Source organism: Neoarius graeffei, chromosome 22 (assembly GCF_027579695.1).
Source record: "Neoarius graeffei isolate fNeoGra1 chromosome 22, fNeoGra1.pri, whole genome shotgun sequence".
NCBI lineage: Eukaryota > Metazoa > Chordata > Actinopteri > Siluriformes > Ariidae > Neoarius > Neoarius graeffei.
The window spans coordinates 17339705-17365041 of record NC_083590.1 but is presented as its reverse complement, the minus strand read 5'-3'; the positions used below and the strand labels follow the sequence as shown (position 1 = coordinate 17365041).

The 25337-nt window shown below is 43.9% G+C and overlaps 1 protein-coding gene across 1 annotated transcript; it reads left to right on the top strand.

Moving 5' to 3' along the window:
- On the top strand, positions 1–19388 carry LOC132870696 (hepatic lectin-like). The gene is made up of 5 exons (XM_060904495.1): positions 1–241; positions 5464–5673; positions 18560–18684; positions 18790–18896; positions 18987–19388. Exons 1-5 carry the CDS (start codon positions 118–120, stop codon positions 19138–19140), a joined length of 720 nt encoding a protein of 239 aa, XP_060760478.1. The 5' UTR covers positions 1–117; the 3' UTR covers positions 19141–19388.
- The last annotated feature ends 5949 nt before the right edge of the window (positions 19389–25337 follow it).

Here is a 25337-nt window from a genome sequence, read left to right as displayed (position 1 = left end):
ACACACATGACGCCAACAATTTGAGAGCCGGAAACACTTTAGATACCATTGGAATCTAATCCTATTCGAGAGAATATACACACAGCACTGCAACTCAGGTATACTGTAGAGAGAAGAATGGACAGGAATTTTGATTTATATGAGAATACAGGAGATAAGGTTTCAATAGAAGGTGAATACGCAAATTGGGAGAAACCGAGGAATCTCAGGAACATAAACGATCAGGAATATCAATGCTCAGGTGCAGTATACACACTCAAACACTCTAACCCTAACCCTAGCTTACAAGCGCATTGATATGAAGACACGTTTTATTCCACATGACTGCAGTTTTTATTTATGTCAATAACCAACCATGTAGAAACAGGAGAATTATATCACAGCACCACTGAATTCTTGATCCCAATTGGTCAGAAGGTGTGGATTTAATTTTCTATAGAAAAAAAAACATTGATAATCATCGTTGATGTGGTGAATTTGTTTGTAAGGAGATGTTTATTTATCATTTATTATAAGAGTCTCAAGTGCCAGTGCTTTGTAACCATCAGCTTTCCAGCACAGGAAAAAATTTCAATGGCAGAATGGCTGTTTATAGATACTATAAAGTAGGCGAGAACAGGAAATAATGTGTCATTATTTAAAGCTGCAGTAGGTAACCTTTATAAAATAGCTTTTTTTTTCATCATTGCTGAAACTGTCACTATGCCCTGACAGTAATCTCATCAAAAATCAGGCTCCTCTAGCTTCATCTAGTACTCCTAATGCCAGTTGCAAGAATCCACCATGCACTGTAAAAAAAAAAAGTGACCATCTCAACTTAAATTTTCTAGGCAACATGATGCAAGAGAATTTTGAGTTGAGATTGTCAACAACAAATAGTACCTTGGTTGAACTCAAATTTCAACTCAGAAATCCTTGTTGACTTAAGAAGAATTTTCGTGTTTAAATTTGAGTTCAACCAACTTACCTTTTGTTGTTGACCATCTCAACACAAAATTCTCTTGCATCATGTTGCCTAGAAAATTTAAGTTGAGATGGTCACTTTTTTTTTACAGTGATACAGCACGTGTATATATGCGTCATTGGTTCTACCAACAAGGATACCAACATGCAGTGTTGCAACAGGTTGCAGCTAGTTCTATCAACAAGGATATCTTTGATATTTGGATGTTAAAATTCTTGATAGCTCAACATGATATCACAATGAGAGAAAGTGTATTAGGCCGACCTGGTTTAGTTGGTTGTAAGTGAAAATGACATTTCTGAGTCAAATGATATGTAAAATCTATGTTCAATCAACACCCGCCCGTAAAATTTTTTACAGTGTGCCCAAATCAAAACAACCAATTAGAGTGTGGGGGTGTGCCTGACGAAGTGTCATGTCAATCACTGCTTGGCTCGTGCACATGCTGTGGACAGGACCCAACATCACCACCACATGCTTTCACTTTTGAACACCTGAAAGGGTTCAAAAAGATGACTAGGTAGCAATGTTTCTTCTTGACAGGTAATTACCCCTGCTTGATGTATGCTTGATTTGATTGTTGAAAAAAAATTAACCACAAAGCTAAAATGGTAACAGTTACAGAAACACTCTGTAGCACAGATCTCATGTTACTGTGATGTTACAATCAAGCTAACGTTAGCTTGTTGGTATTGTTTGTCAGGCTACTGGTTGGTGTTGTTTATTTGAAACAGTACTGGTTCACCCAATACGCACACTACACACGTTGCGTAGGGCCCCGCAAACTCATAGAGGCCCAGTGGGAAAAAAAACAAAACGTGACGATGTGACCATCCGTCGCGCTGCTCGCGCACATCAGATTCCCAGTGTATGTGCATCAACTTAGCAAGATGAAGCGGAGTTATCCCTCAGGGAGTGAAAAAAGGAAAAAGAAACTGTATGAAAATGAACAGCGGGAACAGCAGTCAGGTAACTCTCCTCTCCAGGTGGGAGAGTGGGAGGGACGGGGCTAGTCAGTGTTTGACCTACAGAAGTTGCTGAAAATATCTTTGTGAAGTGCCCAGGCAGTTGTATCGGTTTGGTGTTTGTCCTGAAATGTGTGTGCCTGTGCTTTCACAGATCAATGTTCTCATAAGGGCTTTACTGCTTATATAACACTGTTCACAACAGTTTCTGTTATCAAACAACTTCAGTTGCCATGGTTGCCATCCTGCACGTGCACGGTAGCCTCCTCTGCAGGGAGGGGCTTTGGAGGCGGGGCTGGAGTACAGCAGAGAGGGAGAGGGAGGGACCTGGAAGTTGCACTCGTTCAAATTTTCAACCTATTCTCATTCCTACTGACTGCAGCTTTAAAGGGGCTGGCTCACTCTTCCCAGAATCCAGTTCATTGATTTTGTTTTGAAAGCACGTGACCTCTACTCTGCTAGCTTTCTGTGCAGTAAAACCTCCGCAAACTCACTGTTAGTCATCCCTTCAAAATCCATCTCAAACTTTGTCTTCATCTACATATGTGGATGTTTTGAATAGAATATGCCTGATATTATCTTTCTTTTGCCGACACCGGTTCTGGTCCATTACAATGGAATAATCATACAAAAATGAAATGGATCAGTTGAAATAATTTAAAATATAACTCCGCTGACGAAATTCAATTTCACATTATAATGTATGATCTATAGCTTTGGATGTTGCCGGATTGTTGCAGATTGTTTCTCAGAGTCGTCGCCATCATCGTTGGCTGTCCATCACTAGCGATGATGACTGCTTCATTAGGATGCACAGAAATGCAGATGGGCAGCAAGGCCCGCACCAGAGTCGCCCACAGCAGCAGCACGAACAGCCCAGCTGAGCCGCCATGGAATGTCTAGCCTCACAAGCTCTCACGTACTATTCTCCTCTCCTTACAAAGTGCCTTACACAGTAAGGTGCCTTACACAAAGCCATTGTGCCCCCATTGTGTTGTCTCTCTGGACCTCCAGACCTGATGCCAAGTGGTGCACAAAAGTGCCACAGACCTGACAGGTATAGAAGTTGCCCTGCAGTGACAACTGACTTGCCGAGTGATGCCATCCATTAGCCATTTGAGTGGCTCTTCTGCATGCCATCTGGTGGTGTGCCACTGACCCTGTTGGGTTCATCTGCCACACTGCACCGAAAAGCGCCCTGCTGCCAGCACCTTATTGGTGATGGACTATTGAACCCATCGCTGGAACCCAGGCAGGTGCTACCACTCCGGGTCAGAGCAGACCTGGGAGCAATGGTGAGTAAGGGGTAACTCCACTTTCCCCAGTACTCAAGTCCTCCCAGACCTGAGACTCATCACCGGTTGCAGTTTAAAGTCTTACCCAGGACTAAAGTTTGCAGAAAAAAATTACAGAAGAGTGGAATATTCATGGATGTGAAAATGGCAACTCGAGATTTGGTGATGAGCCTTCCGGGAAGTCTCAGAGAGTTAGCAGAGTCACGTTTGAAAGCACCTGCTTTCAAAACCAAAACAACTAACTGGATTCTGTGATGGGTGAATTGGAGCCTTTAATATAAACCTCGTTCTTGCTAAATGTGTAATGTAATGTGTTCCACTGTAACGATGACAAACCGAGATAACATGCTGATGTTTGAATGAAGAAATTTTATGGATGATGTCTGTTTTCTGATGATAGTGCTGTTTTAGCTGTTCAAATACTGGAAGTCATTTCTTCTGTAATTTTTTTCTACAAACTTGGCAGATTTCTAAGTTCTGGATGCAATTATAAAAGGAAATTAATAAAAATTAATTAATAAAAATGCAAGCATTGCCAAATTGCTGTGGTATAAGAGCAATAAAACACTTCAGGACATACTGTTACTGGGAAAATAATCAGCTTTAGGATTGGAAGAGTAAGCTTGCTTCACATTAGGTCATATGACACCACCCCATCATTGATCATTTTCTATAAACATATGCCCCAGAGTGTTTTATTCCTCACACATGCAGTGTAGTCAGTGATAGTGTAATCTGATATCGAGATGCGGTAAACTGCTGAAAGTGGACTCACATGCACTTTGGTGTATAAAGGAACAGAGAGCAGTGAGTGAAGAAAATGTGACAAATTTTACTTACAAATTCATAAGAGCAGTTGACTTTTAATAGCCTTGTGTTCTAGTACTTCCAATTTGAAACACCTGTATTGTTCAGTGACCTGTCAAAGGTGAACCTCACCTCTGCTTCTCCTGATTGATAAGCAGTATAGATAATGGATGGCTCTGTCTGTTTGTCACCGTCCTCATAGTTGAGGGTTGGTGATCCAGGAAGCTATTAACTAGGTTCCCTGAATTCTCTCAGGTGATTCTAGCACACCAGAGGGACCCAAACCCTCATCTGGTGGCAGGTACACATATGGGCAATTTAGAGTGGCCAATCAACCTAATCCACATGTCTTTAGACTGTGGGAGGAAACCCACGCAGACACAGGGAGAACATGCAAACTCCACACAGAAAAGCTCCCGTTGCCCACTGGGCTCAAACCCAGAACCTTTTTGCTGTGAGGCAACAGTGCTAACCACTACATGACCATGTTGCCCAGATGGATGGATGGATGGATGGATGGATGGATGGATGGATGGATATTGCTCAGATATGGCAGTATGGTGGTGAAGAGGGTAGCATTGCCCCCTAACAGTTCCAGGTCCCTTGGTGTGATTGTTTGGTGCCCTGTGGTGGGCTGGAATACAGAGTGTATTCTGGCTTCTTACCCATTATTCCAACTGGATCCACTACAATCATGACCAGGATAAAGTGCTTACTGAAGATAAATGAATGAAAGATGACATGGTTCAGGGAACTGTGATTACAAGTACTGTACAGAAGTCTCAGGCACATGTAAAGAAATGCTGTAGAGCAAAAATGGTTTAAAAATAATTAAATTAAATTAAATATTTTGACATTAAAAAATACTATAAACAGTAATCAGTAAGCCATAATAAAGGAAACAAAGTCAATATTTGGTGTGAGACCAATTATTGACTTTACTTTAAAAAAAATAGTAGTCTCAGGTCCAATGAGTGCAGTTTTATAAGGAAATAAGCTGTAGGTTTTACTGAGCATCTTCCAGAACTAGCCACAGTTCTTCTGGACACTTTGACTGTCACACTTCGTTCTTCATTTTGCACCAAAACCCAGTAGCCTTCATTATGTTTTCTTCTTTTATCTGAAATGTGCTCTCTTAACATTTAATTTTATGCTGGAAAATGAACATTTGGAACTCTAAAATGTTTTTGTAATGTTTTGACTTGATAATGTAGAAGTCATAAAAGAGAAATCCATAACAAAATTTGTATGGAGAAAAAAGGGTGCCAAGACTTTTGCACAGTATTGTATCTATTTAAAAAAAGAAGTAAGAAGCTACAAACTTCTCTTGTCACACTCAAAAGAGAGACATTTTGAGGAAGCATAATGTAAAAGCTTGTGTGCTAATGTGGTGAATAACTTGGTAACATGTCTGTGCCCAATCCTACTATAGGAGATAAGACTACAGGAAGCAGATGTTCCAGATTGTCCACAGTGTGTGTAGCGCTGCTGTGTGTTCTCCTGCTGATCGTCGTTATAGTGCTGTTGGTGAAACTCAACAACATGACAAGAGAAAGAGACCAGTTGCAGATCAGTTATGGTAACATGACTTCAGAGAGAGATGAGCTACACACTGAGAGAGATGGACTCCAGAGGATGTTGAGTAAGTAATTTATAGTTCCCAACTGTCACGTCATCATCACCATTAACATTACCAATTACCCAGTAATCTCAAATCTGTGGAAATCTTATTGCTTTTCATTTTCTTCCTTCATAAATGTTCTCCACAGCCTGAGTGAGCTATGAGAGCTCTCAGTAACATACATTATCTGGTTCACTATCTCATTCTAATTTGTTGTCACAGTCAATGACAAGTGCCATGTGCTCATGTTTTTGTTTAGGTGTCTGTTTTTGGTGTCTCCACCTCCATGTGATTGGTTTGTTTCCCTGATTAGTTTCATCTGTTCCTCTTGATTAGTTTGTGTATTTATTGCCCTTTGGGTTGTCTTTGTGGAATCTTACTGAGCTTTGTGCTCATGTGTTTGTTCATAGTTTTGTCGTTGCATTTCCTGGTTTAGACCCTTACCCAGGTAGCACACATTGGCTGGATGTTTATGTTGGACCTCTGTATACAAGGTTGATCTTTTGTTCATAACCCTGCAAATGCTGACCCCAACACCAGATGGTGTCCAACACCAGCCCAGAATTGACAAAGGAACCTCTTTCATAACAAGCCTACCAATGTTGGACAAACACCTGTCAAATTTGGCCCACACTTAGTAGGGTTGATCTTTCTTTCATAACCTTACAAATGATCAACACTAATTGAAGGAGCCCTTTTCATTCCACCCATGCTAATTCTGTTAATGAAATATGTATAGTGCTGTTGTAATTGGTTTAGTATCCTCCTTGTTTGCCACTGCGACACTGTTGGCCAATGTTTGTCCATTGTTGGTAGGCTTGTTCTAAAAGGGGTTCCTTTGTCAATGCTGGGCTGGTGTTGGGGTCAGCATTTTCAAGGTTATGAACAAAAGATCAACCTTGTATACAAAGGTTCAACATAAACATTCAGCCAGTGTGTGCTATCTGTCCAACACCAGCCCAGCATTAACAAAGGAACCACTTTCATAACAAGCTTACCAATTTTGGACCAAACCTGCCAAGGTTAAAAATTACCCTTGCTGAAATTTGGCGTATTGTACTGTATTACTGGCTATTGTAGACTCTCTGTATACAACCACAATGGCCTGTCAAATTTGACCCACACTTGATAGGGTTGATATTTCTTTCATAACTTTGCAAATGTTGATTCAGTGCTAGTCAAAGGAGCCCTTTTCGTTACACCCATATTTTTTGTTAAAGAAATGTGTTTAGTGCTGTTGGAATTGGTTTAGTATCCTCCTTGTATGTCACTGCGACACTGTTGGCCCAACTTAGTTGAGGTCAATATTTTATTCATAAGCTTCTCAAGGCTTGCAAATGTTGACCCGTCACTGATTTAATAGATGCCAAATGTACAAAATTGTATTGGTCCAATATCAGTTTGCTACCCCAGTCACCTCAGTGTCTTATGGTTTAGACTTTCTGCTGTTTAACCCCCTTTGTATGTATTTTGGCCCTCACTATGGACTAATATATGTTACACTTACTGGATTGCCCAAAATAAACTATGCACTGAGAACACACACTTGTATTTTATTTTATGTTATTGTACAGTATGTTACATTTGTTGTATAGAAATGAACAGCAAGAAAGTATTTCCTACAAACAGGGAAATTTACTGAACTCCAAAAGGAGCGATGGAATATTTGATCAGCATTCTGTTTGAGGATCAACAGAAACATGTCGTTGTAATGCCAGGGACCACACAAACACCTGCTCTTGGCCACATGGACACTTGCGTGTAAATGTTGCTTTGTTATGATAATGCAACAATTGGGTGAACTAAAGTAGTCTGTCAAATGTAGAAGTGAATCTGTGGAAAGCAGAGATTCATTTCTCATTTCTAAGACTGAACAAGAACTTAATCAGAAACTAAGCATTAAGCCATGGACAAAATACTGAGAAATGATACTGTATGTAAATGTATTAATAGCATGTCAAAATCTTACTCAATTAAAAGTGGAACTACTCAAGTAAAAGTCACTTAAAAATACTATTTTAAAACATGTTCAAATATTTAAAAATAAAAAGTAAATGTTTTAACTGATGAAATTAAATTAATGTTGTGTTATTATGTGAAAAGTAACTTTGATTACTTGTCCAAAACTGTTAGAACAATTATTCCCTTTTGCCTGAAAACATGAATAATGCTATATAGTTTGCTAATGAATTAATCAGAAGTAAAGCATCCTGTAAATACCCAATATTTACTATTAGATAGAATTTGACTGCTGCCTAGCCAGTTATGCTAGTAAGTACTGGAATTGATGCTAGTATAAAAGATAACATTAGAAAAGGAAACAAGCTAAGTTAGCTAATTATAGCCAGTTAATGGTAGCAAATTAGTGAAACTTATGTCAATATGATTTTAAAAATTAGATTGAGTTCATGCCTTCTACAGATGCAAAGAAAATACTTTTATTGAGGTACAGCAAGGAACATTCATCCTCAAGTTTTAGTCTGCTGTGAAGTCCAGAGTGTACTGGAGTAGAGACTCAGTTGATTTCACTGGTTCATGAGAGGTCAAATGTACTTAATGAGCGTGGTCAAGCTGACATGGTCTTTTTAGACTCTGCTAAGGCATTTGATTCTGTCTCACACCAGTGATTGCTTGGCAAAGCTGATTATTATGGAATTTGTAGTAGTTTACAGCTTTGGCTCAAAGATTTCCTGACTGAAGCATGTAGTAGTCAACAGTACTTACTCCAGCTGGTCTCTGGTTAAGTCTAGCATTCCCCAAGGTACTGTATTGGGCCTGATCTTATTTCTTATCTACATAAATGACCTATGAGGGAACACCCCCCCTACAGGTGGTGACCTAGTCACTGACCCCACTGAACCACTGCCCAGTTTCAACCATCTTACCAGAAAGCAGTGGACACAAGCCAACAGGCTGCGGTCAGGGCATGGCAGAACAGCAGCCACCCTGCATTGTTGGGGCTACTGTGATTCCCCCACATGCCCAGCATGCGGTATTTCCCCACAAGACATAGACCATCTGGTGTTGCACTGCCCAGTCATGGCAGTACCTGGGAGGTACAGGACGATCCACCAAGGTGGCCAAACTTTCATTGATTAGATTGCAAATGTAAATTTGGAGGTGTGAGAAAAAAACCATACGCAACTACTATTATGACCTACCAGAAGTTATACCATCATGGATTAAACTGTTTGCTGATGACACAGTTATCTATAAGAAAATCAAAACTCCTGACAATCATCTTATCCTCCAGAAAGACCTTCAACTCCTGGAGGCTTGGGCTTCTCATTGGCAGATGACATTTGCGCTAAAAAAGTGTCACACTTTATATATAACATTGAAAAAGAATCCATCTGAGTTTCTCTACAACCTATGTAACACCAATATAGAAGGAGTTAGATTTCATAAGCGCCCTGGGGTATACATATCATGTACACTGAACTGGACTAAAGAATGTGAGGAAGTATAAAAGAAGGCAAATCATGTGTTTGCTGTCTTACAACATAATATCCACTCTGCTCTGCATAAAGTTAAAGAGCATGCATATCAAGCCCTTGTACAACCCATTACCAAGGATGCTTGTACAGCTTGAAGCCCTTATTCCACAAAGGGAATTACAACCATAGGATCAGTTCAAAGGCATGAGGCCAGATTCGTGTTCAACAACTATCAGAGATCTACAAGTGTGTCTTCTTTACTTAACGAGCTTCAGGAGTGAAGGACACTGATAGACTTTTCTCTCTTTTACAAGATCTAATATAACTTAGTCGATTTACCTTTTCCTAGTTACGTCTATTAATACCTCCTGTACCAGAAAGACACATTGCAAGACATACAAGCTTCTACTGTCTCCCACCTGACATTGTCAATGCTAGAACACTAACTTTGTTTAAGGGCCTAGGAAAGAATGCCAGCATACTTGCTGCCAAAGTTTAACTCAACCACCCATTGCCATGATTAGCATCAAAGTCAAAGTCCCAGATCTGGTCTTCCCAGGCAGTCTCATGTCCCAGTACTACCCAACTCCTTGAGGTGCATGGGTGCAGCGCCAATCTCTGTTTCGATAGCCCTCGGCCTCTAGCCTATTATATAGCTAGGGTTACAGTAAGGGGCGAGTCCTCTGGTAACCGTGGGGGTTTGACTTCCCCACTTGCATCAGTATTGCAGCGTGCCTTGCCAGATGGCAGTAGGTATGTTAGGACTTGGACTGTTTTGGCCTCTAGAGGCCGCTGTTATTTCCTTTTCGTGTCTTGTTTATTTTGGCCTCTAGAGGCCGCCACTGTTCCTGTGTTTTGTGTTTTTGTTAATTGCCTGTTAGTCCTAATTATCTTCACCTGTGTCCTTAATTAGTTTGTGTATTTATACCCCTGAGTTCAGTCCTCTTGTCACGGAGTCTTTGTGCTGTTATGTTTATCTTCAGTTTCCTTTGTACTGTGTTTTGTGGATCTTCTGAGCTTTTGCATTTTTGCCTTTTTCTTTTTGAATTATACTCTTTGTTTTTGTTTTTTTTTGTTTTGCCCTGGATTGTATATAGTGTACATAGTATAAATAAACCTTTTGTTACTTTTTCTACTTCCGCCTCACGCCTCTGCATTTGAGTCATTCCCCTGGTGGCCTAGTGGGGGTTTGCTGGATCATCACACCAACGAACCAGGTTCGAATCCCAGCAAAACCCTAACAGAAAGACTCCGTCATGACCGACTCAGCAGAGGCTGCTTCAACTGTCTACCCGGCCAACCTTCAGGGAATTATGGCAGCTTTGACACGCTTCGGAGCGACCATGGACGCTCATGGATGTACGCTCACCAGCCAACATGAGGCCCTTGCTCGCCACGAGGAACTGCTTCAGCAAATTGGGAAAACCCTGGCACAGCTGACATCTCTGCCTGCTGCTCCTGATCCAGTTCCTGCTCCTGATCCCACTCCTGCTCCAGTGCCTCCTGCCATGCTGCCTTCTTCACCTCGCGAACCCAGCCTTCCTGCACCACAGAGGTATGACGGCAAGCACAGTGAGTGCCGAGAGTTCCTTACCCAGTGTCAACTCACCTTTGAGCTTCAGCCTACCACCTACACTACGGATCGCCGCAAGATTGCCTTTGTGATCACCTTATTAGCTGGTAAGGCGCGAGCCTGGGCTACTGCTATCTGGCAAAGACAGGGACCTGAGTGCTTTGATTTCCAGCTGTTTTCTGAAGAGATGCTTCGGGTCTTCGATCAGGCAGACATCAGTACCGACGCAGCCCGAAAGCTCATGTCCATCCGGCAAGGAGGAAGCGTCGCAGATTACGCCATCTCGTTCCGAACACTCGCAGCAGTAAGTGGATGGAACGAGACTGCCCTGGTGTCAGCCTTCCACCATGGTCTGTCTGACCCCATCAAGGACGGTCTGGCCTCTATTGGATGCCCAAGTGACCTCGAAACCCTCATCTCACATGCTATTCGTCTGGACAACAGGATGAGAGAACGCCACCAAGCCTTGAGCCCCCCCAGCCTCCCTACCTCTACCTGGAGACCATCTACCTCCTTCAGTGACTGTCCAGAACCCATGCAAGTGGGTCGTACTCGCCTCTCCGCATCTGAGAGGGAGCGCAGAAGGAGGGACAAGTGCTGCATCTACTGTGGCAAGCCTGGTCACTTCCGAGCATCATGTCCCGAACTCTTGGGAAAAGGACCGCCCCGTCCAGCCGAGGGAGGGTTGTGACGGGGCCTACCCTCTCTCCCGGACTCCCTGGTCAAGGAATCTACATCCCGGTCTCCATCTCCTGGGGTGAGTCTGTCCACTCTTGTCAAGCTTTGATAGACTCAGGGGCGGCTGGGAACTTTATGGATATTCACTTCGCCCAAAGCATCAATATACCTACTGCACCTCTTGAAGTCCCTCTGTCTGTGTCTGCCCTCGATGGCCAAGCGTTAGGTGATGGAAGAGTCACCCAAGTTACTTCTCCAGTCTTCCTCCAGTCTCAAGGTCACAAGGAAGAAATATCCCTGCACCTGATTCCTTCACCTGAGTTCCCAGTTATTCTAGGCCTTCCTTGACTTATTCGCCACAACCCTCGCATAGACTGGGTAACAAGCCAGGTTGTGGAATGGGGCCCTGCATGCCATGCCTCTTGTCTGCTCTCTAGCTCTCCTGTGTCTCCTGCCGAGCCCCCTGATCTCACCGAGTTATCTCAAGTTCCCACAGAGTACTGGGATCTCAAGGAAGTATTCAGCAAGAGCAGGGCCGCTGTTCTTCCTCCGCACCGGGCCTACGACTGTGCCATCGACTTGCTCCCTGGGACTACCCCTCCTCGTGGCAGACTGTTTTCCCTCTCTCAGCCAGAACGCAAGGCTATGGAGGAATACCTCAAAGACGCCCTGGTCTCTGGGTCCATTCGACCCTCCACCTCCCCTGCTGGTGCCGGCTTCTTCTTTGTCGGCAAGAAGGATGGGGGGCTTCGACCATGTATTGACTACAGGGGCCTGAACAAGATCACTGTGCGCAACCGATATCCCCTTCCGCTGATGTCCACTGCTTTCGACCTGCTCCAAGGCGCCACCGTCTTCACCAAGTTGGACCTACGGAACGCATACCACCTCATCCGTATCCGACAGGGAGACGAGTGGAAGACTGCCTTTAACACCCCGTCTGGGCACTACGAATACCAGGTGATGCCCTTCGGACTCACCAACGCACCAGCTGTTTTTCAGGCCCTAATCAACGACGTCTTAAGGGACATGATTAACCTGTACGTCTTTGTCTACCTCGATGACATCCTTATCTTTTCCAAGACCATGCAGGAGCACCACCACCATGTCCGCCAGGTTCTCCAGAGGCTGCTACAGAACAATCTGTTCGCCAAGGCCCAGAAATGCGAATTTCATGTTCCCGAGGTCTCCTTTCTGGGATTTATTGTACGGACAGGCCAACTCCAAATGGACCCTGCCAAGACCCTGGCCGTCCGGGACTGGCCTACTCCCAAGTCCGTTAAGGAGGTTCAGCGGTTCTTAGGATTCGCTAACTTCTACCGCAAGTTCATCAGGAACTTCAGTTCTGTGGCAGCACCCATGTCAGACCTCACCAAAGGGACAGGTGGATCTTATGGCTGGTCTCCTCAGGCAGAAAAGGCGTTCAAAGACCTCAAGGCCCGCTTCTGCACGGCACCCATTCTGGTCCTCCCGGACACCTCCCAACCATTCATCGTGGAGGTGGACGCCTCGGACAGTGGTGTCGGCGCGGTACTCTCTCAACGTTCGGAAGGAAAGCTGCACCCCTGCGCTTACTTCTCCCACCGCCTGAGTCCTGCGGAGTCCCGGTACGATGTGGGGGATCGAGAACTGTTAGCGGTCAAACTGGCCCTTGAGGAGTGGAGGCACTGGCTGGAGGGAGCGCAACATCCATTCCTGGTTTGGACTGACCACAAGAACCTGGAGTACCTCCAGCAAGCCAAGAGACTGAACCCTCGACAGGCTAGGTGGGCCCTGTTTTTCAGTCGGTTTGACTTCACTCTCTCGTACCGTCCCGGCTCCAAGAACACCAAACCTGACGCACTGTCCAGGCTGTTCTCTGCCACTAACAGGGAGAATGAAGTCGGGCCTATTATCCCGGTGTCCCGGATTGTGGCCCCTGTCCGCTGGGGTATTGAGAAGGCTGTTCGACGAGCCCAACGCCAGGACCCCGGTCCTGGGACGGGGCCACCGGGCCTCTTGTACGTCCCACATCAAGCCCGGGCCAAGGTTCTCCAGTGGGGTCACTCTTCCCCTCTCACCGCCCACCCGGGAGCTCGGAGGACCCTGGACTTCCTGAAAAGACGCTTCTGGTGGCCTAACATGGAGCAGGAAGTAAGGTCATTTGTCCTGTCCTGTGAGGTTTGCACCAGAACCAAGAACCCACGACAGCGTCCCCAGGGTCTCCTGCATCCTCTGACCATTCCCCGGCGTCCCTGGTCCCACGTGGCAGTCGACTTCATCACGGGTCTCCCTGAGTCACAAGGTAACATGGTCATTTTGGTCATTGTTGACAGATTCTCCAAGGCCTGCCGCTTCATACCTCTGTGCAAACTCCCCTCTGCTCTTGAAACAGCGAAACTTATATTTAATCATGTCTTCCGAGTCTTTGGTCTTCCACAGGACATCGTCTCAGACCGAGGGCCCCAGTTCTCCTCCCGAGTGTGGCACGGGTTCTGCAAGGTCATCGGAGCCACTGCCAGCCTCTCCTCTGGGTTTCACCCACAGTCCAATGGTCAGACGGAGAGGCTCAACCAGGACCTGGAAACCACCCTGCGAGGCCTGGCTATGGATAACCCGACATCGTGGAGCACCTGGCTGCCATGGGCAGAGTACGCCCACAACACCCTGCAGTCATCGGCCACCAAGCTGTCGCCATTCCAGTGCCAATTCGGGTTCCAGCCACCTCTGTTCCCGGACCAGGAGGAGGACGCGGGGGTGCCCTCGGTCAACCAATATGTGAGACGGTGTCGCAAGACCTGGAGCAAGGTCAGGAAGACCCTCATACAGACCTCCAGAACCAACCAGACTCAGGCCAACCGCCACAGAAGACCTGCACACACTTTCCGCCCTGGGCAGCGGGTTTGGCTGTCCACTAAGGACCTTCCGCTGCGGGTGGAGAACCGCAAGCTTGCTCCTCGCTACATTGGCCCCTTCAAGGTGGTGCGCAGGGTGAACCCTGTCTCCTACCGGCTCCAGTTGCCCCGGACTCTGAGGATCAACCCCACTTTCCATGTTTCCCTGTTGCGGCCTGTACTGACGTCTATGTATGCCCCTGCCCCTAGGAACCCCCCACCCCCCCGCATCTTCCAGGGGCAGACTGTGTTCACTGTGCATCGCCTGCTTGACTCCCACCGGGTCCGCGGCGGGTTGCAATATCTGGTGGACTGGGAGGGCTATGGTCCTGAGGAGCGCTGCTGGGTTCCTGCTCAGGATGTCCTAGATAAAGAACTGTGTCGGGACTTCCATTCGGCCCATCCGGATCGCCCTGGGAACGTCAGGAGACGCTCCTAGAGGGGGGGGGTCCTGTTAGGACTTGGACTGTTTTGGCCTCTAGAGGCCGCTGTTATTTCCTTTTCGTGTCTTGTTTATTTTGGCCTCTAGAGGCCGCCACTGTTCCTGTGTTTTGTGTTTTTGTTAATTGCCTGTTAGTCCTAATTATCTTCACCTGTGTCCTTAATTAGTTTGTGTATTTATACCCCTGAGTTCAGTCCTCTTGTCACGGAGTCTTTGTGCTGTTATGTTTATCTCCAGTTTCCTTTGTACTGTGTTTTGTGGATCTTCTGAGCTTTTGCATTTTTGCCTTTTTCTTTTTGAATTATACTCTTTGTTTTTGTTTTTTTTTGTTTTGCCCTGGATTGTATATAGTGTACATAGTATAAATAAACCTTTTGTTACTTTTTCTACTTCCGCCTCACGCCTCTGCATTTGAGTCATTCCCCTGGTGGCCTAGTGGGGGTTTGCTGGATCATCACACCAACGAACCAGGTTCGAATCCCAGCAAAACCCTAACAAGGTACCATTTTTATGATTGTCTTTGGTATGACCAAAGCATTGGTAGCCCTCGGCGAGAGGCCAAGGGCTACCGAAACGGAGATTGGCGCTGCACCCATGTGCCTCAAGGAGTTGGGTAGTACTGGGACACGAGACTGCCTGGGAAGACCAGATCCAGGACTTTGACTTTAATCATGGCAGTGGGTGGTTGAGTTAAACTTTGGCAAGTATGTTGGCATTCTTTACTAAGCCCTTAAACAAAGTTAGTGTTCTAGCATTGACATGCCACGCCTACTTAGATCAAAAGGTGCAGGCTATCTGCTGGTACCTCGTATAGTGAAGGCTGCATCAGGGGGCAGAGCCTTTTCTTACAAAGCCCCACAGTTATGGAACAGCCTTCCAAGTAGTGTTCGGGAATCAGACACAGTCTCAGCGTTTAAGTCTAGGCTGAAAACATATCTGTTTAGTCAAGCCTTTTGTTAATGGTGTTTATGAGGTAAAGGTGTTGACCTGAAGGATTCTCAGACATAGTGTTTTGGTAAACTGGGATGTATGGATGCTGTCAGTCCCCCACTTGCTTGCTCTCTCAAGTTTGTTGACGGTGTAGTGGCTGCTGCTTTATGTCCCGGGGTGCCCTCATGCCTGTGTTACCTTCTGGCTCTCTCCTTTTAGTTATGTTGTCAGAGTTAGTTTTGCCAGAGTCCCTGCTTGCACTCAGTGCAAAATGTATACTGTTCCTACTTATCAGGTAACACTGGGCATACCTAAAAACTTGTGTCCCCCCATCTGTCCCTCTGAGTTACATGTCAATCCTGAGATCGAGATGCTGACCTCTTCTGCTCCTCGGACCTGCTTGATCCATCCTGATGCCCTACGTTTGGTTGCAGTCTCATCACATCGCTCCTGTGGAGGATGACCCCATATGGACAGTTGAAAGTCACAGTTGGAAGATACTCTGGACACTTACAGTAATGCTTTTATGGCTGAGGACAACAGTTGACTTGCTAACTTTAGGACTGCAGGTGTTATGAACAGTTTTGCACTCAAGTTTCCATCAATGAAGCGTTATAACATCAACGAAACTGATTTCATGTTAAAACTGTTAAAAATGTTATAATCACATTGTCTATTATCACCCAAATGAGGATGGGTTCCCTTTTGAGTCTGGTTCCTCTCAAGGTTTCTTCCTCATGTCATCCAAGGGAGTTTTTCCTTGCCACCATCACCACAGGCTTGCTCACTGGGGATAGATCTCATCTCATCTCATTATCTCTAGCTGCTTTATCCTGTTCTACAGGGTCGCAGACAAGCTGGAGCCTATCCCAGCTGACTATGGGTGAAAGGCAGGGTACACCCTGAACAAGTCGCCAGGTCATCACAGGGCTGACACATAGACACAGACAACCATTCATGCTCACACCTACGGTCAATTTAGAGTCACCAGTTAACCTAACCTGCATGTCTTTGGACTGTGGGGGAAACCGGAGCACCCAGAGGAAACCCATGCAGACACGGGGAGAACATGCAAACTCCACACAGAAAGGCCCTCGCCGGCTGTGGGGCTCAAACCCAGACTTTCTTGCTGTGAGGCGACAGTGCTAACCACTACACCACCGTGCCAGCTGGGGATAGATTAGGGATAAAATTAGCGCATGTTTAAAGTCATTCAAATTCTGTAAAGCTGCTTTGTGACAATATCTATTGTTAAAAGTGCTATAAAATAAACTTGACAGCAAGTAGAACTCGCCATCTCCCAGTTGAGAGGCGGACACACTAACCATAGGCCAGCTCACAGTCCATGATTAGCATGACTAAAGGCAATTAATGGGATTAAAGAATTAAAGTGTATCCATCTTCAGACACACACAGATAGCTATAGTGTTAACAGTGATCACTACAGATGACACATTGGCACGATTCTTGATGGTTTAGACTAAAAAATTAGACAAAAAGTTAATCTTATGTACAGTATATAGCACCAAGAGGAGCATCTTATTGTGCTGTGTCAATAGTTTGTACAACTGGATGAATCTAATTTAGCATAAAGGTTAGAAATCAGCTGTTTAGATGCTGAGATTTATAACACTGACACTCCTAAGTTCCAGAATAAGGATGGTAGAGCATAGAGCCAAATTTGTACATGACTTGTAATACAAGTCTGATGAAACACTGGAGCACTGTGAGTAGCCTGTGAAAACAGTGGACTTCAATCTGGTCAACAAGTAAACCACCAAATAGAAAAAAATATATTTGGATTGAATCCATTCAGTGGAAGCCTGATATTATCTGGTATTATCTGGTATTATCTGGCATCCTCTGTTTTGCCTGACATCTTTGAGAAGTCTTATTGTGAAATTGTACTGTTAAGTACGAGATTTTGTTTTCTTGTGTTTGTTTGTGGTTTTATGGTTCTGTTTCCTGGTCAATTTAAGGTAAAGGACCATTATAGCATAGACAACACAAAGCTAAACAACAAAATGCAGGAAGAAAAAATAGCCTCAATGCTGTAGCTCATACCAGCCACTGTTGTTGTGTGTGAGTTTGAACTCTGATCAGTCCTGTGGGAGGAGTAGTGAGTTTTGTGTAATTGCATATGACCCCTCTGTAGCCTCATCTGTGGCAAATGACGCCACCTGGTGAACAATTCTTGTTGGATTATGTCTTTAGAGTCTTCTGGGTGAGTTTCAGTGAAAATGTCCTAGTGGTTTATGAACAGTAGTGTTTGGTGTGATGAGTCACCCAAAATTTTGAAACACCCATAAAATCGTAAATATGACAGGTGGCACCACTGTCTTGACAACTTTTATGCATACTGACCTGGGGAATATTCCATATGAGTTTGATCAAAATCTGATCACTCCTGTAGGAGGAGTAGCGATTTTTGTGAAATTGCACATGACTCCTCTGTAGCCTTATCTATGGTAGGTGGCGCCACCTGGTGAACAACTCTTGTTGGATTATGTCTTTCGAGTTTTCTGAGCAAGTTTCAGTGAAAACATCCTAGCAGTTTACGAAGAGTAGGGTTTAATGTGACAAGTCATCCAAAAATTTCAGATGCCCATAAAATTGTAAATATGACAGGTGGCGCCACCATCTTGACAACTTTTATGTACACCTACCTGGGGAACATTGTTTGTGAGTTTGATCAAAATCTGATCACTCCTGTAGGAGGAGGAGCGATTTTTGTAAACTGTGGATGGAGGACAATGGGCGGATGACACATGATCACATAAGCTAATCTGGCCTGGCCTACAGCCAGATAAGCTAAAAACCGCAACTCAAAGAAATACCTAATTTTAAGTCAACAGCTGAAATACAAATTAACAAACAAAGTGAGAATGGAAATAAATGTCACATGCAACTTAGTTTTGTCTGGTGCTTTTTTCAGCCATAAATGCACTAACTCTGCAAATATGACGTTCTGCAGATTTTTCCCTTCAGCTGTGTCACAGCCTTTTCATCACAACAGAGCAGAAGAGCTGGCATAGCGCTAGACAGGACTGCAAGTCGAGAGGAGCCGACCTTGTGATCATCAACAGCCGAGAAGAACAGGTCATTGTTTGTTCATTTAAAGCTGAGATGCTCTTTTTTACATCTCAGCTTTATCAATAGACCAACATTTCTCATTCCTTACATATCGTGCTGTCGCAATTACAGGAGTTCATCAGTAAAAAGTTCAAGGGTATTGAGGCTTGGATTGGTCTGACTGACTCTGTTGAAGAGGGGACGTGGAAGTGGGTGGATGATACAGTATTGACCACTGGGTAAATGCTCACTGTGCAGTTCTTATTCTCAATCGGCAGCTCTATGTCTATGTGACATAAAGAGGACATTCTGATTCTGTATGTTTTCAGGTACTGGTGGGACAACGAACCAAATGACTACGATGGTATTGAGGACTGTGCAGTGACTGGCAGCAAATTTGCTAAAGCTGAAGTGACAACGTGGGCTGATTATCCTTGTCATAATCCTGTACTTGCGATTTGCAAGTTGAACACAAATAAGTAGAGCAGAAATCATTTTAAATAACTCAATAGATCTGTATTTTGTTAAGCTGTTTCTTAACCAGGGATACTCATGTCATGGTTTTTACGCCAGATTTTCTAGTTTTGGAAAACTGTTGCATGGTGTTTTGGGACTAGTATAAAGATAGTCTATTTGTTTTGTAGCAAATAATCTGAAATAAAGCTAATCAGTTTCTGCAAACACAAAGCTAGAAGTCCTTTTGATTTCATAAAATCGGTGAAATTTAGTTCCGTCTGAAATTTGGTCATTGTGATGTATGTTTATTTCTGTAATATCTCACAAAATATCAGGCCATTCTGTGGCTGGGAAGTTATTTAATTTGAGGGGATTCCCAAGCAAATAATGTGCATAAAATCGCTTGCTTCACACAGTCAGGCAGAAAGAGGAAGCCCCTGTGCGCATGCACAGGTTTACCTTCTTCTTCTTTTGGGTTTTACAGCAGCTGGCATCAACAGTGTTGCATTACTGCCATCTGCAGGTTTACCTTTGACTGTGCGCTGACAGTTGCATCATCTCATCTCATCATCTCTAGCCGCTTTATCCTTCTACAGGGTCGCAGGCAAGCTGGAGCCTATCCCAGCTGACTATGGGCGAAAGGCGGGGTACACCCTGGACAAGTCGCCAGGTCATCACAGGGCTGACACATAGACACAGACAACCATTCACACTCACATTCACACCTACGGTCAATTTAGAGTCACCAGTTAACCTAACCTGCATGTCTTTGGACTGTGGGGGAAACCGGAGCACCCGGAGGAAACCCACGCGGACACGGGGAGAACATGCAAACTCCGCACAGAAAGCCCCTCGCCGGCCCCGGGGCTCGAACCCAGGACCTTCTTGCTGTGAGGCGACAGCGCTAACCACTACACCACCGTGCCACCGTGCCGCCCCCAGTTGCATCATTCTGTTGCTAAACAAACAGCTGATCACACCGAGGTGCTCGCTAACCGCCGATATTTATTAGTTTGGTCCTGTGTTTCCTTTCCTTCATAACATAACATCTTTTCTTCTCACTTCTGTTACTGTAGTCGGTCTTTCACGTTTCTTTCGCACACTCATGTCCTCTGGTTTTCTCTCCGGTTTCAAATTTGTATCCCACAATGCCTTGTGTGAACGGGGAAAGCCCACCACGTGATGCATGACGTAGTATCTTGAATACTTGAATACTTCATGGTGAAGAAGGAAAAAATAGCAGAGAATTTAGGGACACGTGGAGATAAATTCATTAATTGTTCTATTTAAAAAAAAACTAATAAAATTGGAAGTCTCTGATTTGAATTCAGTAGCTTTTGGTCCACTAAACAAAATAATTGAGTGTCGGGGAAAATTCTTTTTATGACCTACACTTGAGAAATCTGAAAGGCATTCTACCCTTAAATAAATATATTGCAAAGATCAGGAAAGGAGGCGGCACGGTGGTGTAGTGGTTAGCGCTGTCGCCTCACAGCAAGAAGGTCCTGGGTTCGAGCCCCGGGGCCGGCGAGGGCCTTTCTGTGTGGAGTTTGCATGTTCTCCCCGTGTCCGCGTGGGTTTCCTCCGGGTGCTCCGGTTTCCCCCACAGTCCAAAGACATGCAGGTTAGGTTAACTGGTGACTCTAAATTGACCGTAGGTGTGAATGTGAGTGTGAATGGTTGTCTGTGTCTATGTGTCAGCCCTGTGATGACCTGGCGACTTGTCCAGGGTGTACCCCGCCTTTCGCCCGTAGTCAGCTGGGACAGGCTCCAGCTTGCCTGCGACCCTGTAGAAGGATAAAGCGGCTTGAGATAATGAGATGAGATCAGGAAAGGGAAAAGAGGGTTACGAAGTGAATAAAAGCCATAGCAGGTGATAAGAAAATAGCAAACTGCATTCTACTTCAACTTAGAAATGCGTGTGCACCACAGTGAACCACAGTGCAAAGAAGAAAAATCCAGTCTCTCTTTTCCAATGTCTGTTTTTTGGGCTAGTTTCAGGTCTATTTGTGCAAGATGTAGTGAAATTTCGCTGAGAACTGGCAACGCTGTGTTTTACTACACACTGCAACTTCATCACCACATTCGATGACTATGTAAAAAGAAGACAAATTATTCCAGTGTTATTCTGGCCAGTCAGATTTCCTATGAACCAATCAAGTACACATCCTGTACTGATCTTTCTATCATTGTGCTTTTTCCTTGGGTTTCTACCAAAATGATAATTGATATTACTGAGTTCAGAGCTTGGCTCAGCTTGGATCATCTGCTTTTAAATCTTTGGACACACTTCAGTATCCTCATCATAGACTGCTTATATAAATAGTCATTGCTGTTAATGTTCTGGTGAAAATCATACTGTAGAGCTTTAAAGGTTTATAGATGGTGAAAAAGTAAAGGATGCACCAATATATGGTGTGGTAGTAAAGTGTTTGGCCACCATGAACTGCCAGATCAGCATCAATGCTGGCACCTTGGTATCAGATCTACAAATCATTGGAATTGTACTGGAGCAATAAACATCATTCTTCTAAAAGATATTCCCTCATTTGGTGTTTTGAAGATGGTAGAAGAGAACATTTTTATCGTTCAGATTGGAGAGAAGTTTCAGATGGAGACTCAGATAATGATGCCAAGTGGTTTGGTCTTAAATATTGATGAAAGCAGATACAATCATTTTTTTAAAGTAGTATTGATTTTAAATTCAAATGCTTCCCCAAGCAAATACTTTTCAGGTGTTTTTCTAATAATCCAAGCTCCTGGGCAGTCTAACTCAAAAGTCAGTCAGTGAGAAAACAGGAATGTTCTACCATGTTTAAACCTTTCAGCCACATGATGGCACCAAGTGACCGTTACTGATCTGTTCGTTCTGCTTCTTGAAACCAAGGCTTCAAGTACAAGTTCAAGTGAAGCAGCCACACTTCTCCTCAGATGGATATTTATACTACTTTCAAATGAACTTTTGATCATGATTGAACATCCAATTGTTCTCTAGTTGGGGTCTCTGAAGCATAACCAGGGGGTCTGTAATTATTTTTACAGTGTTACAGTGGTAGAAATCACAATCCACCATTATCCAAGTTATTCTTGAGCTTTTACAGTTATTATTCTGTTTGTCTGTATATGTTGCTTGAATTTAATGAGTTTCATCCAAACCTCAGTGACTAAAAACTCAAAAACGTGGACTTTGTGAGTGAAGGAATTTAAAAAAAAACTCAAATAAATAGACAAAATATTGAAATAAATCTGTACTCAGAGTCCGTGAAATTTAGCAAAAGTTAACAGTTTCAGAACACCTGTCCTGTACTGACAGTCAAAAGTTTGTACACTCCTGCTTTGAGAGAGCCTTGATTTTCACTATTTCCTTTTATTTTACAATAATAATGCATACACCAATGAGCCATAACATTAAACCCACTGACAGATAAAGTGAATTACATTAATTATGTTGGTACATTGGCATCTGGCAAGGGGTGGGATATATCAGGCAGCAAGAAAACAGTCAGTTCTCAAAGTTGATGTGTTGGAAGCAGAAAAAATGGGCAAGCATAAGGATCTGAGTGACTTTGACAAGGGCCAAATTATGAGGGCTGGATGACTGGGTCTGAGCATCTCCAAAAAGGCACCTATTGTGGGGTGTTCCTGGTATGCAGTGGTTAGTACCTACCAAAAGTGGTCCAAGGATCCAAACGGCAACCAGTGAACCGGCAACAGGGTCATGGGTGTTGAAGACTTATTGATTCACATGGGACACGAAGGCTAGCCCATATAGTCCAATCCCACAGAAGAGCTACTGTAGTACAAACTGCTGAAAAAGTTTTCGCTGTTTTAGCCAGCATGAACTTTTTCAGTAGTTTGTCCTACAGTAGCTCTTCATACCGGGAACACTCCACAAGATATCCCATTTTGGAGATGCTCAGAGCCAGTCATCTAGCCATCACAATCTGGCCCTTGTCAAAGTCGCTCAGATCCTTACACTTGCCCATTTTTCCTGCTTCCAACACATCAACTTCAAGAACTGACTGTTCTCTTGCTGCCTAATACAGTATATCCCACCCCTTGACAGGTGCCACTGTAATGAAATAATCAATGTTATTCACTTCACCTCTTAGTGGTCATAATGTCATGGCTGATCAGTGTACAGTGGTGCTTGAAAATTTGTGAACCCTTTCCCATCTCATCTCATTATCTCTAGCCACTTTATCCTTCTACAGGGTCGCAGGCAAGCTGGAGCCTATCCCAGCTGACTATGGGCGAAAGGCGGGGTACACCCTGGACAAGTCACCAGGTCATCACAGGGCTGACACATAGACACAGACAACCATTCACACTCACATTCACACCTACGGTCAATTTAGAGTGTGAACCCTTTGAATTTTCTATATTTCTGCATAAATATGACCTAAAACATCATCAGATTTTCACACAGTTCCTAAAAGTAAATAAAGAGAACCCAGTTAAACAAATGAGACAAAAATATTATACTTGGTCATTTATTTATTGAGGAAAATGATCCAATATTACATATCTATGAGTGGCAAAAGTATGTGAACCTCTCAGATTAGCAGTTAATTTGAAGGTGAACTTAGAGTCAGGTGTTTTCAATCAATGGGATGACAACCAGGTGCGAGTGGGCACCCTGTTTTATTTAAAGAACAGGGATCTATCAAAGTCTGATCTTCACAACACGTTTGTGGAAGTGTATCATGGCACGAACAAAGGAGATTTCTGAGGACCTCAGAAAAAGCGTTGTTGATGCTCATCGGGCTGGAAAAGGTTACAAAACCATCTCTAAAGCATTTGAACTCCACCAATCCACAGTCAGATTCATACCCAAGGTCAATTTAGTTAAGCAAATCCACATGTTTTTGGGTGATGGGAGGAAACTGAAGAACCTGAAAGGAACGCATAGGGGGAAAACATGCACAGAATCTCCACACAGATACTAACACAAATTAGTGTCAGGATTGAACCAGGGTCTCTGGCACTGTTAATCATTGTGGTATTGATTAAACAAAAACACTACATTTCATGTACTTTTTTTGCACAGCTCTTTTTGCCCTCTAAGCAAGATCTTTATCCAGTTTGTGCTGAGGTTTGGATCACTGAAAAAGTTCAGTGATGTGAATCCAGGAATTATTGCACTATAAGGATGTAGATAAGGCTAGGAATTGCCAAACACTTCCTAGAGATTAAAAATTATTTCCTAAAGCATTATGTTGCAGTGTCCATGTTGCTTTTCTGATCTTCACGGAAGTGTCTGTTAATCTGTCTGCCGTGGCTCATGACTCATCAGATAAACACCAACAGGCATTTATTCTCGTTTCCTGGTGGGAATAGGAGGGTAAGCATGCCGGTGTAATATTACTCATACTTGCCAACCAGCTTCCTCTGCTACACGTCACCACAACATCATTTTCCTCATTCATTCTTCCTCTCTACCTGTTATAACAGGCCACCTGTTCCTACTTTTCTCCTTTTTTCTCAATTAGTCTCTTTACCATCTTTCTTTCTCTGCTTTAGAGTCTGTCAGGCTTGCTCACTGGATTCACCTGTGGATTTTCAGATCTGTATAGAGGAATAAAGCAAGCTATAAGTGTCTATTTTAACATCTTAAAAGCTGATTATCTCCCCAGCACTGTGTATATACTATATGTACCCATCGAAAGTGCTGTATGTGTGCACACATTATGGTGAATATTGCATGCATGAGTGGTATGCAGGGCATGTCTTGAGGAAGACAGATTGTCTGCGACATTTGCTGGCTTCTGTTCGTTCCTTCAAACCCTGCTGGGGAAGTGATACCCTTGATGTAAGACAGGAAGAAGACTGAATCCATAGCTTAATTTGGAGGAAAATAATGAGCAGAACTCCTGCCATGCCGTAGTCCTGTTGGTATTTCACAAGTAATACTTAAGAGAACAGAGCAAAGATGCAATAGCCTGGAAGAAATAAAGATTTAAAGCAAGGAAAGTAGGTATAAAGAAAGATGCCCTGATATATCCCAGTTTTTTTTTTCTTTTTACAGTTTGTATGGTACCCTGCTTGGATGAGGCCTCCACAGCTATTTTAAAGTGCTATCATGTAACTCTGCATTTAACAGCCCCATCCGTTACTTCCGCTGGTGCTTAGGCCCCCCAAAATAGCTAAAACCTTTCATGTTGGTGCCAAGATATAGATGGAGTAGACTCTCTAAAGGCTGGATGTTAGGATTAATTGCTTAG